Raw genomic sequence first — 18,044 nt, 5'->3', positions numbered from 1 at the left:
TGAGTAAGAAATAGAACCAAAAGACTTCACAGCATCTCTATTGATTAAAATGTATTTTACTACATAAAACTATACCATAAGAACATATTAAAATCATCACAAAATATATAATAAAACAAATCGATTTTTGTTTTGTCGTCTGCTAACTACATGAAAACGTAGAAATCCGAATCAATATTTATACACGCTGGTGTTGAAGTTTCTCGATTTCATCTGTTCGTCAATCCAATTTATAAACATGGGCACGTTGACGTACACCCCGGGAGTCATGCTACCCCCGCAACCGATGCCCCAGGCCACGATCCCCATCTGAAAATACCTAAAAACCCGAAAAGAGGCTTATAAACTATTCAGGGCGCGTTTACCGCCAACTGACCGGTTGCCTTTCTGCGGCCCGGCTTCCCTCATGGGACAAACTAGAGGACTGCCGCCGTCGCCCTTGCACGTGTCTTTGTTTTGTTCGCCACCGGCGCAAATGAAACTGTCGTGCAGAGTGTAAAAAGGTCCCAGACGAGTGTTCCTCAAGGCTCTTTGACAATCCGCTCTGGAAACCAATGGCAAAGAGATTTTTTTCAGTATCGAGGAATGTCGGCCTTTCTTGAAAGCGTCTTTTCCCCATCCTCCCGCCATACAACGGCCATTATCTGTAAGACGACACACAGCAAATTACTTAAAATCATTTCAAGAGAACTCATTTACCTACATTTATCTATTAAGCCCATACATTTTGCATTATAGATTTGTAGATCTGATTTTTTTAAAAATTGTTTAATTTGAATCTTTATTGTGAAAAAATAAAAATCGATACTATCTATTTTATTCAAAGTATTATTCATCGAACTTCCAACATAATTTTATTGAAACTATAATCTATCCAGAGGGGATGACGTCCATGTCCATATCTGTATGGCATAACTGATAAGTCAATAGTTATTTGTAATTTAAGAAAACACAGCACTTTTATATCACACTTAGAGATGTAATCATAGTGTAGTATATAGAGTGTTAACTTAGTAAAAATATTTTCAGAAATATTTTGCGTGGTCTTAACAGAAAGGCGCTGAGAACGCAATATCATTAGTTATTTTAAATTACTATTACAAACACCCGTAAAGAAAATATTTTATTAGAAAGGCATCTGACTGGTTGGAGATTTCATACGTATGACATAACTAACCTCTGACATCACATTCTACTAACTAATTAAACTTGAAATAAAACCGAAATATAATTACTCCAAAATAAATTATAAAAATTAATTAAATATAAATATAAAAAATCTGCAACCTAATTAAATTAAACCCAATAAAATTAAAAATATAATCAAAATTGTCATTAGACCTTTTAACTTTTTCATATTCTTCTTTAGTGCTATTAATTTAAATAAGATATATAAAAGTTTGTTCCTTTATACTGAAACCAGACTAAGCCTATGTTTGTTAATATTTTAATTAATTAGTCAACACAAAAATATATTGAGGTAAGATATAAATATTTTTACAATGTTATTATGAAAATGGGGGAACGAATAAATATTAACGATTAAATATACTTCAAAATGAAGAAAACATACCAAAAAATACTACAGCAACAGCAGCACAAGAGCAGCAACAAAAAATTGAAATGTATGATATATACAATATTTACTACTATGCTTTATTGTGGTAAAATCGAGGCCTTAAAGAGATAGCTTAAAGATCTATTAATAATATAATAAATAAAACAATTATGAGATACTATATTGTCTGTAAAATTATCTTATATTTTATTAATTTATTTTTTTTAAGACATTTGTTTAAGAATTTGAAATTTTTCTGACTCCTTATGTTAACCCAAAACTGTCGCACCTATCTCGATTAAGTATCCTCAAGCCAAAATATTAATTATAAGTATTTCAATCAATATATATTTATTTAAGTAAACCTGTTCAAAGTAATTAATTTTTTTAATTAATGGCACTTTACAAACAATTTTTTAAAGTACAAGAAAACTTGTCACTATATATATTGAAGGTCTTTACACTAAAATTGTTCATGTAATATAATCACAGTTAAATTCAATGTAGTTTTGCCATCGCCCCATTTGAACACATTTAGTTTAAACTGTGAGCAATATTTTCATGATTTCTTCTGTTATATTCCTCTAAAAGACAATATACATTGATGTATACTATCTATAAATACATAGAGCATAAATAATTTTATATGTACCAGGTAAAAACAATGTTATGTCACAAATATCTTTAATCTAGTTAACTTGGCTATTACTTCATTATTTCCACACATACACTAGATACACAGCATTTTTGAGATTGAAGATATATTATAATCAAAAATAGTGACTATAATTCAGTCACAAAAATTCTGAACGTACTCTATAATAGGTACGCAAAAATAGCGACATAAACAAACTGAAATGAGCCAATAAAATGCCTTTGTCAAAACCAATCGAACAAGTGCTGCTTTCAGTGCCTGCATTAGTGGCTCCACGCAAAATATTTCCTTGGTTTTGCATGTTTAACTTAAACTTCTATATAATACTCTATGGATGTAAAGAGGTTCGATCGGATTCGACGTATTAATGAAATAAATCAAAACATAGCCGAATTCGCTACGCACGCAGGCGTTTTCTATGAAAGCGCCAAATGAGCTCGAGCTGAATACTCAGATTTGTACCTACCATAAGAATTCCGTTTGCAACTTCATCCGATAATTCGCTACTTATCTTCGTAAGATAAAATTCAAGTTAAAAGACATTCAAGTTTTATAGCTTATAGGCCTTTCCAAGACAAACCTCAAAAAAGTAAATTCTAAATCTATCTTTATCTACAGCTACTTTGAATTAATAGTATCAATCCGAACATGGATAGTATCTTTTAATTCCCCTAGACGTGACTTTTTTGGACTTTCAAATTTTTATCCTTGATTTTTACGTAGGTAGATACACCATATATTTATATTACAGTATCAGATTTACTCAGCTAGCTATTGATAGATTAGCAAAAAATAAGTCATATTATTATTTCATGATAAATTTTCATGACCCAAAAAAGAATGAAATGTTGAAATAAAAAAATCGGCGATAGTGTGCATTTTTATAAGATTTTTTTCATATTTGCCAACAAATATGACAGCTTATACATTACAGGTAAAAAAATTGCATTTTAATTTAGTAAAAACCAATCTTAAAATGTGTTGGAAAATCGATGCTATGAAAAGTTGGGTCTGTAAATTTTTTTTCATAAGGCTATATCTTGACAACTTAATAAGTATTTAAAAAATAAAAAATACTTTTAAACATATATTTTACTTATCTACCCACAGTTGTCTGTAATGCACCTTATTTTGAATCCATATCACACTCCATCTTCCCCCTTACACCACGCCTGTGACACTAAATCTTATATACAAAAAAGTGGACTACTCTAGACTGTTCCTTATCACTTATATAGAAGTATCAAAACCTTCGAATTTTAGGTTGTCTAACCGCTGAATAAATTGATACTATGCATTTTCATCAATAGAGTACAATCTAATTCAAATTGCTGATAAAAATACGTGCCAATATGTAATAATAATAGACAATTAAATACATAATAATGAATAATATCTTACTTAGCTCCATTCCATATGGGGGTAAACAAATAATACCGACATTTTCCATCATCAAAAATTCCTCAACAAGAAACAACAATGCTATATCGTTTTTCATGGAATTCTCCTACAAACAAACTTGGTAATTTTTGTAAATTATTTAACGTAGTATATTTTAACTACAAGACAAAATACTCAGTAACTAAAAATGTATTCATCTATATCACTTTATATAACTTAACTAACATTAAAATGTACATGGATTACTACTTCTTCAACTTTCAGATCTTGGTGAAATATGGGCTCGTCCACAGACTTGGTATCCCATTCGCCAGCACGCACTAACAGCCTGTTCAGATCCAGAGTGTGTACACAATGAGCTGCCGTTAATGCCACCTGAAATAAATCGAAAAATCGCCGCAAATTAATACGCTTTATACTGGACACTTACTTGTGGATGAATGAGGGAACCTCCGCACTTGTAGATCGGTCTGTCGCTTTGATTAATATCTCTAAGTAATACCACGACTGTCCATGGCAGTTCGGCGAAATGAGTTTCATCAGAATCGGCAGTTATTCGTTTCATAAAGGAAATTGAATTTCTATATCCACATTCTAAAAAGTGTCCGAATCGATTATGTTTTTTTTTTAATTTTTATTATCAATTTTAATTTTTAATTTTGAGACTTATAAATTAATTTTAAAGGATTTGCAACAGATGGTGTTACTGTGTATTAAATGGCATCGGGTAAACCTATAACCAACTTCAAGTTGAAGCCTCACTGCAGACTTTACTCAGTATGTAGCACTTCGTCGAAATATGAAGAAAAATTTGTTTCACTATGTTGAAAACTTCTGAATTTATAGTGAATAATGAAACTTATAGCAACCATGCTCCATCGATTTCAAAGTGCGAAAACTGGTTTCCACGTTTTAAAAGTGATAATTTTGATATCGATGGCAAAGAGGGTTCTGGACAGACAAAAACAAGTTAAAGAATAGGGTTTGAAGGTATGATATATGTAAAACGCAAGAAGAATATGTAGAATTGTTGCGACTAAAATAAGAAATAATTCCAAACCACTTGAGAAACAGAAATCTTGGATATTTTGTGCCGTATGAATTAAAGCTATCAATGATTGTTGGCGACGAACAGGTTTTTTTCAGCTGGATCCATTACGATAATCCAAAGCAAGAAAATCATGCGGACCACCTGGTCATACATCAACATTATCATCAACGGCTAAGCCGAGTGCTCATGGCTCCAAGCTTAGGCTATATATTTGGTCATATCAAATTAGTGTGGTGTACTATGAGCTGCTAAAACCTAATAAAAACATGAATACGGATCATTATCTGGGAACTGGGTACTGCGCCAAAAACGAATTAAATACAAGCAAAGATACAACAATGTGATTCTTCAGCATGACAACGCTCGACCACATGTTACAAAATCAGTGATAACATATTTCAAAACATAAAAATGTGAAGTTATATCCCAACCACCGCATTCTCCAGACCTCGCCCCTTCAGATTACTACTTGTTAAAATATTAAAAAACAATTTGATCGATTTTTCACAATAAAACTACAAAATAAGAAGCAATCCTTTAAAACTATATTATAGGCATAATACAAACACATATTTATAACAGATTTTTATGGGTATTGTGGCACAATTTTTTCCCATCTATCGAGCAAGGTATGAACTATGTATAAAACTTCTATAAAATTTTGAAGAAATCCACCATTATCCAATCTATTTTCTCACACGAGATCGAAGCAACTAATAGCCAAAAGTCAATAACAAAACTTCTTTTTTAAATGTTTATTGGAGTTTTGACGGATTTTGCAGTTTGCTAAACATAAATTCTCTTGTTATCAAATGATTTGGACGCATTTCTCTTTTTTTATCAGCCTATTATTTAAATTTGCTTATAACAATTCCATTTCTTTCCTTTTCCCACACTTCTAGCATCCCTTATCGTAAAAATCACGATTCTTCAAGAACTGTAATATCTTTACTGTAGTATCTCACTAATAACTTATAGTCTGGCATACATGAATATTACAGCAAAGTAATATCAAGTTGTTCAATATGAAAAATAAAAATCCATTCAATATCAAGAATCTGGTTCATAAACTGGTATCGAAAATAACTTGCATATAGACAGAAATGATATAATGAATATATGAGGGTGTGTTGACAACCATCCAATCCACTATCAAATTTTACTTAATGGCGTATATTCTATTTAGCTCAACCACTGCGGATGTACAAAATTGAACACGTATTAACTTACATAAAACTATTCAATAAACTCCGAAGACAACAACAAAGTTGTTCTAAAATCAAAATAAGGAACGAAAATCTTCCCATAAGAAATGTCCTTCTTCCTCGCTTATTTTTAAAGAGTTCCGTTAATATAATGTATTCAATGTTACGATTCAAGCAAGGTTAGGTCTATATAAAGTATTATAACACATTTTACTAACTTTTAATTTCCTGTTTTGTGATTTCATTTTTTCTCTTCACGTTTTTACAACAAATATGGTAATAATTGGAGCATATAGTCGACATAAAAGACCTACGATAAATTACTCATACAAAATAGAACACATTTCAGTTAAAAATGCGTGAAATCATTGTACCTTACATCTAACAAGCCTACTCCATCCAAAATAGGATTGTCCTCGTCCAGACACAGATAAACTGGTACACAACTGCAGTTTTTATCCAAGCTATCACTCACATCTAGCGTTCTTGAGAACAGTATGTGACAATTAACGACAATCAAAAGCGTGAAGAAAATAAAGGACACGTTTCGTATGAACATTTCGCGAAAATATTGAACAGACAGAAACACTTTAAATTCTTCGACGGTGTCGTTAATGTTCGATACTGATTGAAAATATTTTGAAGCGGAAATACTAAAACAAAGTAATACTAACGACTAATACTTTTTTCTATGTAGATAAAATATTTCTGCATCTACTCCAAGAACAAGACAGAGTATCATATGTCAGTATAATTTACATTGGCGCATGTGTAGTCCACCACTCTGAAGCTACAGGGGTATATCCATCATTTCAGGTACATATTTGGAGTATTTATCTACTAAGCTATTAAAAAACTATTGGTTTCAAACAATCTATCTAAATTAAAAAAAAAATTTGCATTTCTATTTTTTTAGACTATGATATCTGAAGTTACTCAGACAGATAGTACTACAGAATGACTCAATATATACTAAAGGAGACAAGTATGGAGGGTGAATATGGCAGGTAGAATAAGCTGGGCCTTTTAAACCTCTCCATGTATACGTGATAGATTTTGCAACATCTGCTCAAACCTTATCATGTTACAAAATCACTTTATCCCTTATGTTCTAAGAAAAATTGTTTATTCTTTGAATGGTCAAACTTACAATCATTATATAATGATCCACCAAGACGGTTTAATTCAAATATCTATTTAAATAATTTAAGGCTACAAGATGTTGCCAGTTTTCTGAAATATTTCACTATTATTCTTGACTGTTTTACATTTCTTAAATTAATCTCTTAGAACGTCAATCTGCCCGTGGGCAATAAGTATTATTATATGATTTCCGTTGCATAATATAACCATCCTGACATGTAGAAGATCACTTCAGTAAGTGATCTGCTCTACAACTTATAATGTAATTCTTATTCTAGATACTATCCTAACTTAATCTAAATAGTATTCAAACATATTCTAGAGATTATTAAATCTCACTCTATGTATCTATTAATTCAGTTCGTATGGTAGTTGTGTTTGAGCCTATGCACTACATTGTCATCCCGCACATTTAACTGTTTGGCGAGTGAATTGAGTGAATTTAAATCAACATTGTTATTACGTTACGTCATGTCTCCTTGTTAACTTAGGTAAAAATTTTACGTCAGCTTATTAAAAAGTATCAGGACAAAGTATCAAAAAAACATATATAAGAGATTATATTACTTGGGTTATAACTATATGCTGTGCTACCAGATCTCTTATAATATGATATGGTAATTCCATTAAAAAAGTGTTAGTTTAAATATTTAATTTTTTGATCAAGAACATGACTTGAATAAGTTCCATTTTCCATTTTCATTCCTTGATAAAATTGATTCCGTTTCTGGAATATTTCATATATTCCTTTGTTTGGTTTTAATTATATCTATAGATTCAAATGAAGCTCTTGTAGGGTCTTTCAGTTCAGGTTAGTATAATGGAGCCAAATCAGGTAAACAGAATTCAGTTGTTCAACTTTTTCGATCGTAATATATTTTAAAATTTTAAATATAGAGTTTTTAAAATATTTTTAAGGTTATCAACAACTGATTTCTTCAAATTAAATAACTATTTTTTCGCATTTCAAAAAAAAACTGCAGAATAATTTATTGAAAATATGTATGCTGATACTACATCAATCAAGGAAATACTCTACTTCTTCTACTTTCAGATATATACTACTATTATTAATAGTAAACAATGCGTTCCTAAACCGTTCGTCTGACTGTGAACTATGAAGGGTTGCTATGTCTGCAAAGATTCTTACTCTGAAAAGTCTATAATTAGAATTGATATTGTGGAATATGAGAATAAAAGCAATTAAAAAGAGATGACAAAATAACCTCTACAAAATAGATAGGCTTAGAGTGTCATTTCCCTATATAAAGTTGTAAGCAATTATTTTTTATCCGAACCACCTGATGGCGCACAGAGCAGTTTCATTCTCTACAGGTGGTAATAAAAATTAGGATTGAAAAATATTATTTAAATTAACGGGGGAAGGTAAGAAATAGCATTTTAATTTAAAAGCTAGTTCGCATTTGTATAAAATATTTTCAAAATACATCAAAAAACAACATCTAATCTGACAACTAATAACTTATTTTCTAATTATCCAGCGTTATTACCCTAAATATCATAAAATAAAAAATATAAATTAAAAAATGTATTTGCCCAAATACAATCAAAAATATAATATTTGAATTTACTGAATACAGTAAATACTTGTTACAAATTTGATTACGAAACATCATTTTCTTGTTTATTATATATTTTTATAAATATTATGTAAAATTTTCTATGTTTCCCCTTTGAAATCCTATTTATTTTTATCATCTATCATATTGCTCTGTACTTGGGTATGCATATTCTTTTGTAGTAAAAAAAATTGTTGAAATAACTTCTCACAAAGACGAATTAAAATAGGTTCCTGGTACCGTTAAATCGTTTCTGTTCGAAAACTTCTTATGATTTAGGTTTCCTGAAGTTTATCATCATTTACTTCTAAAAACAGTATCTGCGTCTTTTTCTTAAAATAACAGTCATATTATATTTTAGCATATCGACCATCCCAGGAGTTCGAACATTCTTCACTAATTCTCGTCTCACTTGACGATTTCCTATAGCTATTTGGGGCTTGAACAATCCTAATCTATAGCTTTCAGCTCGCTTTCCACGGTCTTCCTCTATATACTTAATGGTGTTATTCTTCACGTCTTCCACCCAAAAATCGTTGAGCTTTCATTCTATAGGCATGTCGAAACTATTGTAATATGTTTTTTACTAATTATATCTTCCATTAGATATGCTTAATACAATCCTAATTTACAAATTAATTTAGTACTGCTATTCTGTTGTTCTCGCATGAATAGACAAGCAGAGCGAGTATGAGATTAAAACGTTAGTATGTATTTCTCATATTAAAATAGAACTATACTAATGCAGTTTTAGCTAAAGTTACGAATATACTTATACACTATATAAGTCCGTATGGTTTAGTTCGCTTCAATCTTCTGATCTCCTGCTTGAGGCCAAGCATCTGTATTGCTTCAAGGTTGCTGTGATTTAGCATCCTCATTACATGTTTTATAGTGAAATCTTGGATCACTTTGTACATGCATTTGATTTCAAGGTCATTGTATAGCTCCTCGTTACTCACGTAGCGATGGGCGTTATTAATTAATCATAGAACTTTATTTAGGATGCGTTGGATTACTAGTTGCTTTGATGTTTTCGTGCTACCCCATATTTGCACTCCAAAAAGACCACAATGATTAATCAAACCAATCTCTTTAATTTTCGGTCGAGCTGAAAGTATCTGCCGACTAACCAGTATGGTGCTTGATTTTGAACAACAAAATTTAATAATGCCTGATATACTGATTTATTATATTTAACAAATTAGGCAACCAAAGACTATTATGGCATTTGAACACATGCCGGATACCTGTAGTATTTAATTAAATTTTAAGAAATGTATATTACGGTAATTTGTTTCTGTATACACATTGCTTAACTGAACACTTTAAAATAAATCCTAATTAGAAGCAAATATTACAAAAATTGTAATCTCCTAAAAGAATTAGTTATTAATTTTAAATGGATTAAAAACATATTAGTTCACATTTTTAATTGTTAGAAAATTCGGATATCAATTAATCTACAAAATCCTTGTAATATTAGCTGAGATATATTAATCCATGAGGTGCATCATTTTTTATCATAATATGGATTAAAAATCATTTTGAGATCAACCAAGGATTTCGTACCATTCAATTTAAAGCCGCAATTCGACAAAAATAAGGTTTCAGTCTGATATCAACTGTTAAAGATGTATTTCGTGGTATTAACATGTTTGATTTTAGTCGCCTTCGCCAGAAATGGTGTTGCAGCAGATGACTGCGGTATGTTACCTTTGAGAATATTTAAAATTATTTATATTCTCTGTGCATTTTCAGATATAAAGCAGAAAGTTGTTTGCTATTTCGGTAGTTGGGCGTATTACCGAGATGAAGAAGGCCAGTTTACTACTAATGATATCGACCCAACACTTTGCACTGATATAATATACAGTTTTGCCGGATTAAACTTAAACTTGGAGGTGACCTCGCTTGACTCTAACGTCGATATCACTAGAGGTAATGGAAAAATATTTTAGTTTAGTTAAGAGTTTTTCGTGGTATCGTCTTTTATTCAATTATTCTTTATAGGTCAAGGTAATTTTTGCTAGAAATAGAGTATCAATCAATATTTGGAGTGAAAAGTTTTTATATATTTCATGCGTATTGAATTAATAAGTATGCTTAGCAAACAAACTAAATGTTTATGTTAAAAGAAAATTATAACATACCAAGTTTAAATTCCATAAATATTCAAGCATATGGTATATGTCCTAAAGCGCATCATATTAAAAATATATTCATTGCAAGATGTTTTTTAAAAATAAATTTAAAGGAAAGCCCAGTTTTTCCTCAATAGTTAAAAACATTATGAATTGTACAAAATTGTATTAAAACCATGAATCACGAAATTCAGGAAGGATACGACACTGTGATCACTATGGTCCAGATATCCAATGATTTTATAATTCTGTGGATAAAAATATAATCCATCATTGCTGTATCCTTACCCACATTGTTGAAAGAGTTGGATATATACAAAAGTTCTCGCTGTATAACATTTATTCAGCACAGTAAAAGCATTCATCTTGACATGTGAAGGCTAGACGTAATTTATTTGGTAGTCAATGCCTTTAAAATCTTCCAAGTTCCTTGGTAAGTTTTTACCAAATTTGCTTTAAATTTCTTTAATGGTCACTGCCACTCTTAGTCTTCCACAAGGAAATCACCGGTACATTTTCATTCAGTACGCCTGTCGCCATATATCTCCATTACCATTTCACACGTAAGTTAATAATCAACCGTAATCTTCAACTGTAAGTTATTTTGCAATTAAAACAATTCTCAAATCTAACGAAAAGGAATTACGTACAACAATTTTTCCTGAACATCAAATTCCCGTTCCCCGTTTTCGGTCCTCTTTTCCCATGGCAGCAACCTTTTGCAACAGTAAGTTTCAATTAGTGCGTTTAAACGTTTTCAGTCTTCTATGTCAAACTTATCAACTTTGAAGCATCATAACAAATATCTAAAGGTAGTTGCAAATAGTGCCTGTTATTCACAAAGTTACACAAATATACGGCGACTTTCTGTGACAGTTGAATTAATTGTCATTGCGAATAACTTTTAGGAATCATCTGATGTCAAACAACAAAAATTGCGGCAATAATTATAGATTATATATAGTGCCAAAATGATTTTTATTTTAATTATATAAATTTATATCTTTATATAAATTTAAACAATTTTTCTCAGCTTTGGTATGATAATATTTCAAAATTATTTTTATCCTAATAGAATAATAATGTATTTTGATCTAGGGGGATACACCAACGTTACAAGCATAAAGGATAATTACCCTTGCATCAAAATACTGTTGGCGATAGGTGGATGGAATGAGGGCTCCATAAAATACTCCGTCGTAAGTTATATGTAGTAGTATTGATCCAATTATGGGTTGTTTAATAAGTTCGGGCAATCAAAAATGAAAGATGTATTCATAGCTGTAAAAATTGCTTTGCTTTTTTGTATGAATTGCATCTCTAGTATGGTTCTAAATAAACCGTTCCAAGAAAATCCCTTTCCACAAAATACCTTTTTCAATTCAAAAGGACAATTCTTCTTTTAATTCATTGATTCAAATAACAGTTTTTGTTGAGGTTATGTACAATGCTTTAATTTAAACGTTTTCTTGTTTGGATCGGTGTATTTTATATTGCTTTTCAAAATAATTAACCTGGAAAATATCAATATTTTTCTGATATGTCAATATTTTTCCAGACCAATGAACGTTTTTTATCAGTATAACAAACTTAAAATATATTTATATTTTTTGAAAGTTCTGCCTATTCTGTCTACGTCTATTCCTCTATATAAACAGAGGCTGTATTACAATTTTTATTTTTAAAAGTTTATAGCAGAAATAATCTGAGTTTATTGTTTTAACAGTGTGGAAGCAATCCACGAAAAAAATCCCTTTGTATTCCAGAAAACTACACTAATCACAAATTTGGTTTGAAACCGAAGATCTAGGTTCACGTTCACGTGCTTTGCCTTGATTTAAAATAATGGTAGTAAACCCAAATATATAGTCTACTCAATAAAACAGCCAAAGCATGTCATCAAAATGTATGATGTCAGCACTTCGCAACGTTGCCGCATCAAATTAACGTAACAAAATGATAATGTAATTAATTTAATTAAACAAAAAGAGCTTTAACTATGGCTAATATTAATAAATCATACAGCCACAATAATTTACAGGTTATTGTTGTTTTATTATATTGAAGATTTGATGTCTTTTCCATAGTACATATGATTTAAAGTACTAAGTGCAATTTTTATGTAGGTGTAACCCCTGGAGGTCTAATCTAAGGTCACCGAATTAACAATTATTTATCCAAATAATATATTATACTTTTATTAGAGAGAATATTTACATTTTTACGTTTAACTCTTGTTTCTTTCATTTCAGTTCGTTCAAGTTTCTTTTTTACTATCTATGCACCTTCTTCTTGATACAATTTGATTTAATCACTGCATTCTCCCTAATGCATTGGTCATATCACCAAAACATTTAGTGTTCATTCATCACGGCTAAGCTCCCCCTTTTCCAGGCTGAAACGACCTCATCTGTCCTTGCAGTCATAAATTTTGCCCCCATGCGATAGTACGTGTGTTAACTCAAGTTCGCGAATCAATAAAACCGCCGGGTCCTCGTATCCAATAACGGCTCCACAAACAGCGGGTGCCATGTCCCTAAATTTAATGCAGTAGCAGTAGCGATCCACAGAGGTCAACTGCGAGGTGGTTTCGGTTTAGTGTATCGGTAAGCCCAGAGACTGTCCCAAAAAACCCGGTCGAACTTGTCACTCCAGGGCAAGTCTCCGCGACCAGGTATGCGTCATGCATTCCACCGCCTGGTTTTAGGCCAGAACAAAAAAAATTACTACAGTTATCCTATACTGATTATATACTTACCTTTAGTATTTCCCCACTGATGTCATGGTAACTAATTAAGTAGTAATAAGCCTTGAATCATAATCCCACTTTCTCAAAAGATTAATTCAGTCACTGTCACTTTCTGAGTCACTATTGTAGTGTGTGATGGAGTCCATCCAGACTAAAGATGTTACTATAAACAAAGTTTTTTCCGCATATCCAAACAGTTCTTGTTTGAGTATCTTTCTCCTCCTGCATGTCCATTTTTGTAATTCTTTGCCACACTCTACATACATTCGATTGGATTAAAGATGCAGTGTTAAGGAGGAATACATAATACTCTGTAGCCATATTGTTCAACCATCTGATATAAAGTGTATCTTTTTCAGATAACAATAACTGATAGTTCCTTCAAGCTCTTAACATTCACCCTTGGAGAAAAAGAACAGGATTAGTACCAACACAAATATAAGTTTAATGACTGTCTCTATTTTAACTAGGATACTTTAAATAGTAAAATAAGAACCAAAAATCCGGTCCAAGTTTAAAACGCATATTACAGTTTCACTATTACTATTATTTTTACGATACATTTGCCAGTATACTTGACGTCATCTATAATGTGCATTGGCTGTTTTATTGGAAGGGCTCACGTTATAATGTATGCTTTAGGTAATTCTTTAATTAATTTAATTTTACACCTATTTCTGCGTTATATTCCTATGAAGATTTTTAGCTGTACTATTAACGAATAGAACTCTGAACTTATTGAACATTATTAAAGTATAGTAAGCCAATGGAATAAAATTTTATAGGCTGCAGCAACAGAAGATTCCAGGAAAAAGTTTGTTGATAGCGCTTTGCGATTTGTGGCCTACTACAATTTCGATGGAATAAACCTGGACTGGGAATATCCGACTAGTAGAGGCGGCGTAGACGTCGATAAGGATAATGTGGCTACTCTTGTGCAAGAACTGAAAGCTGCCTTTCAACCATGGAATTTTCAAGTATCTATGGCAGTAGCAGTAAACGCTGATTACTACAACATAGAGAAGCTCAAAGAGTAATAGGTTTTAAAATATTTCAAAATTATTATTATATATTTATATATTTTTTAGCTCTGTTGACTACGTATATATCATGGGCTATGATTTGGTACATAGTGATTCGGAAACTACGGGATTACTAGCTCCTTTCACTCCCATCGTAAGTTGCCACTAAATATTTATAATAGATCAATGTATGCTATAAAATTTCGTAGAAAAGTTCTTTGCAATCATGGCTTGATAAAGGCTTACCGTCTTCAAAGCTAGTTCTTGGAATTCCAGCTTATGGGCGATGTTTCAATTTAGCTGACGCTAATAATCATGATATTGGCGCACCTACGACAAAAACAACATGTGGAGGTGCTTATACAGACGAGGACGGGTTTTTAGCCTTTTACGAGGTATTTTTGAAATATTTTTATATATTGTTTATAGATAAAAATTAATTTATGCTCGTTTGTCTCGCTAAAACTCGAGATCGGCAGGATTTATTGAGCTAATTTTGGTTTAAAAAAAACTATAGAAGTTCAGAGATGGTTTACATGATAAGAAAATATGAAATAATTGCAAGGGAAATAGTAAAAAAAATGTTTTCCCATACAAAGGATCACTGTCACTGTCATCATTAGCTTCATAGTCACAAAGGATCGCCATTGTTGTCGGTTATCAAATATGTATGAGTGCCTTCGAAAATTTATTTTATGACTGACTATAATAATTTTTATTTATTTTTATAAAAATATTGAAAACTGATTAAGACTACCGGCCACTATTTATACTCTTGAAGATACATAATGACATATATGTCAAATATAATATAACTATAGTCTAACCAATTAAATAGTCAATATCATCATCAAGATTTATGAAGTTAGCACGTCGCAATGTTGCCGTATGAAATTGAGCTTCTGGTTTAAAACGGTTGCTGGTTTATTATCTTTAATTATTATCACTAACCTTTTGAAGATTTTTATAAACATTTGACAACAGAGTTGATCAGTGCTAACACAAGTCGAATTTCATAAATTGATTATGTCACATGTTCCGATGCATCAAAAAGCATTCTGTCTTTTTTAACTAGGGTAAAATAAATAGGACCGGAAATAACCGGATCATGGTTCGAGTTTTAAACAAATTTTGCATTTTCACAAACTGCATTTGGCAGTATATTCGAAGTTATCTATGACGTCAATTGGCTGTTTTTTTAGTTAGGAAACGCTATATGTGCTAATGGTAATTTCAATCGTATTTTAATTGCGTTCGAGCAAACAGTTACCAAGAATAGAAGTGACATATGTAGCGAGTATTATAGTAAAGCATACTTTGTAAATATATTTAACATTTGGCCCCAAATTTAGTGCGCCAGAACTTTCTTTGCTTTTATTATTTACAATGTCAAGGAGAAGATGACCTGACATAGGTCGTCGAAGTCAACCAAACGTGTGATGATCTCACATGCTAACCCTAATGACGACTAGCAAGAGACAGATAATGATAATAATCGCATTGCTACCAAGATCGAACAGCATTCCACAACGATTCTAAAATAAATTATGGTGACACCAAATCAGTTACCATTGGAGAAACATTTGTTAATGGAAAAGCAATTCCTGTCATTATAATCATTAATTTAGATTAATGCCTAAAGATGCCAACAAGTTTATAAATCAGATGTAAATCAACCAAAGCAACCAAAAATAATTATGGTGTTTTTAGAAAAATACTCTTACAATAATAAATAAAGAATGATATAAAGAATTTGAATGTTTCTTTAATTCTTCATTACTATTTTTGGTAGAAAAAATTGTTTTCTGAAGATGTTTTGTTTGAAATGTGTGGTAGCGGAAACACCGGTTTGCCAATACCACTCGCCCCAAAAAAAAATGCTCAAAATTTTCGATACATAAATGTGTATATATATAGACTATATTTTAACAGATACATTTTAGTAGACAAGGGACTAACTATTTCGAGAATTATATCTAATATTACATCTTGAATAAGTAAAACTTCTAAGATTTACATATAATATATATAATATTACCTAAATCGGATGACATATAATACCTAAAAATAGTTCTTAACTAGACCTTTAATCTGAAGTATTTTACAGATCCAAGTGCTACTCACAAATGGATTATGTGAGGGTACAGTCGTTTCTGATGACAACGCTTATTCATGGTGTAACAACAATGAATGGATTACATACGACAATGAAGAAACAATCGCTACTAAGGTAAACGCCAGAATTTTATATTTTTATGTTCACTATATAAGATTAATTATGTTTTATTGTAAATGTAGGCGCAATATGTTCGTGATAACAACCTAGCGGGAATAATGATGTGGTCATTGGATACTGACGATTTCTTGGGAACCTATGGCGAAAAATACACGTTACTAAGAACAGCTTACAATACATTAACTGCATAAGTGTTACAATTCTTTTCATAGAACTAAATACTAATACATGCCTGTTCATTAATATATTTACATAATTAATATGTACTTTTTTTTATAATTCAAAACATCTAAACGATCTATTAACAACTACAGGCTCGAAGAATAAACTGACAATAATTCATATCGATAATCGAAATAAAAATAAATATTTCCAAAGATTCATTTTTTTGGAGCCAAATTTTCATTAGGTGAATAATAAATTCTTCAAACTTACTCTACTCCACGTATCGATGACTCCATCCACATATTTTATGGTATATCAACTTGAATTTTATTCAGCTATAAGATAAAAGATTTTAAACATCTCGTTGTGGCTTTGATGTGATTATGAATACTCCCTAAAAACATACATTGTTGCTTTTTACAATGAAAATGAAACTTAGAAAAGAATAATAACCGGACATATGTATCATTTTTTGAACATATATCTTTTAAATGTATAAGTAAGGTCCGGTTCATGGTGGTATTTTTGTATTGGTAATTTTGATGCTACTGATATGTTTCTCAAGACGATCTAAAATTTAAACTAATGTTAATAATGTTAGTAATACCTAAAATTAATATTATTAATATTTACAAACCAAATTTCACTCTGGTCGTTAGAATATTTAAAATACTGATATGTAAATAAAGGAAACACAAAGAAATATTATCCTATACTATTAAGAGGCGGAAATAAACATCCATAGATAGACACCTAATTTGACAAGATGTGCTAATTTGAATAACCGACAAATTTCACTATAATCTATCCAATAAAATAGTGAACTCATGTCATCCAATTTTATGGCGTCGCAATATTAGCGCGTTTAACTTTGGCTTCGATATATAATAATATTCTAATGTAAATAAAATTAGGAAACAATTAAAATTGAAAATATTATCAAATATAATTTATTTTAACTTTATAGTAGATCTAATGCATATATTATAAAAGAACACAAACCACCATTAGTATTACAGCCACAATAATTTGTAGGTTACCGTTATTTTATTATATTTACATTGAAGTCTTTTCAAAACTACCTATGGTATCTCTTGGAGACTTAGCCTACTTTCATTAGAGAACATATCTATCT

The 18,044-nt window shown here is 30.9% G+C and overlaps 2 protein-coding genes across 2 annotated transcripts; one reads left to right on the top strand and one right to left on the bottom strand.

Moving 5' to 3' along the window:
• Nucleotides 1-20: 20 nt before the first annotated feature.
• Nucleotides 21-6,585, bottom strand: LOC143195890 (phenoloxidase-activating factor 2). The gene is made up of 7 exons (XM_076403402.1): nucleotides 6,245-6,585; nucleotides 6,089-6,180; nucleotides 4,045-4,208; nucleotides 3,840-3,989; nucleotides 3,615-3,720; nucleotides 377-644; nucleotides 21-319 (listed from the first exon to the last, which is right to left on the bottom strand). Exons 1-7 carry the CDS (start codon nucleotides 6,427-6,429, stop codon nucleotides 172-174), a joined length of 1,113 nt encoding a protein of 370 aa, XP_076259517.1. The 5' UTR covers nucleotides 6,430-6,585; the 3' UTR covers nucleotides 21-171.
• Nucleotides 6,586-10,158: 3,573 nt separating this feature from the next.
• LOC143196732 (chitotriosidase-1-like) lies at nucleotides 10,159-17,006 on the top strand. Its single transcript, XM_076404691.1, has 8 exons — nucleotides 10,159-10,300; nucleotides 10,355-10,534; nucleotides 11,836-11,936; nucleotides 14,272-14,519; nucleotides 14,575-14,662; nucleotides 14,718-14,903; nucleotides 16,616-16,738; nucleotides 16,807-17,006. Exons 1-8 carry the CDS (start codon nucleotides 10,228-10,230, stop codon nucleotides 16,933-16,935), a joined length of 1,128 nt encoding a protein of 375 aa, XP_076260806.1. The 5' UTR covers nucleotides 10,159-10,227; the 3' UTR covers nucleotides 16,936-17,006.
• The last annotated feature ends 1,038 nt before the right edge of the window (nucleotides 17,007-18,044 follow it).

Source organism: Rhynchophorus ferrugineus, unplaced genomic scaffold, assembly GCF_030347505.1.
Source record: "Rhynchophorus ferrugineus isolate W39M unplaced genomic scaffold, kcgeb_rfMv2 rfM4, whole genome shotgun sequence".
Lineage (NCBI taxonomy): Eukaryota > Metazoa > Arthropoda > Insecta > Coleoptera > Curculionidae > Rhynchophorus > Rhynchophorus ferrugineus.
The sequence above is the reverse complement of the archived record's forward strand: the minus strand, read 5'-3'. Positions and strand labels throughout refer to the sequence as shown.

Bases quoted from the DNA above. Each gene is read 5' to 3' on its own strand.
- LOC143195890 (XM_076403402.1), bottom strand. From the start codon at position 6,429: ATGTTCATACGAAACGTGTCCTTTATTTTCTTCACGCTTTTGATTGTC. The intron at 4,209-6,088 runs GTTAGTAAAATG...GACACTTTTTAG, and splicing joins CACAAAACAGGAAATTAAAA to AATGTGGATATAGAAATTCA. The intron at 3,721-3,839 runs GTTAGTTAAGTT...GTTTGTTTGTAG, and splicing joins TAATCCATGTACATTTTAAT to GAGAATTCCATGAAAAACGA.
- LOC143196732 (XM_076404691.1), top strand. From the start codon at position 10,228: ATGTATTTCGTGGTATTAACATGTTTGATTTTAGTCGCCTTCGCCAGA. The intron at 14,520-14,574 runs GTAATAGGTTTT...TATATTTTTTAG, and splicing joins AACATAGAGAAGCTCAAAGA to CTCTGTTGACTACGTATATA. The intron at 16,739-16,806 runs GTAAACGCCAGA...TTGTAAATGTAG, and splicing joins AAGAAACAATCGCTACTAAG to GCGCAATATGTTCGTGATAA.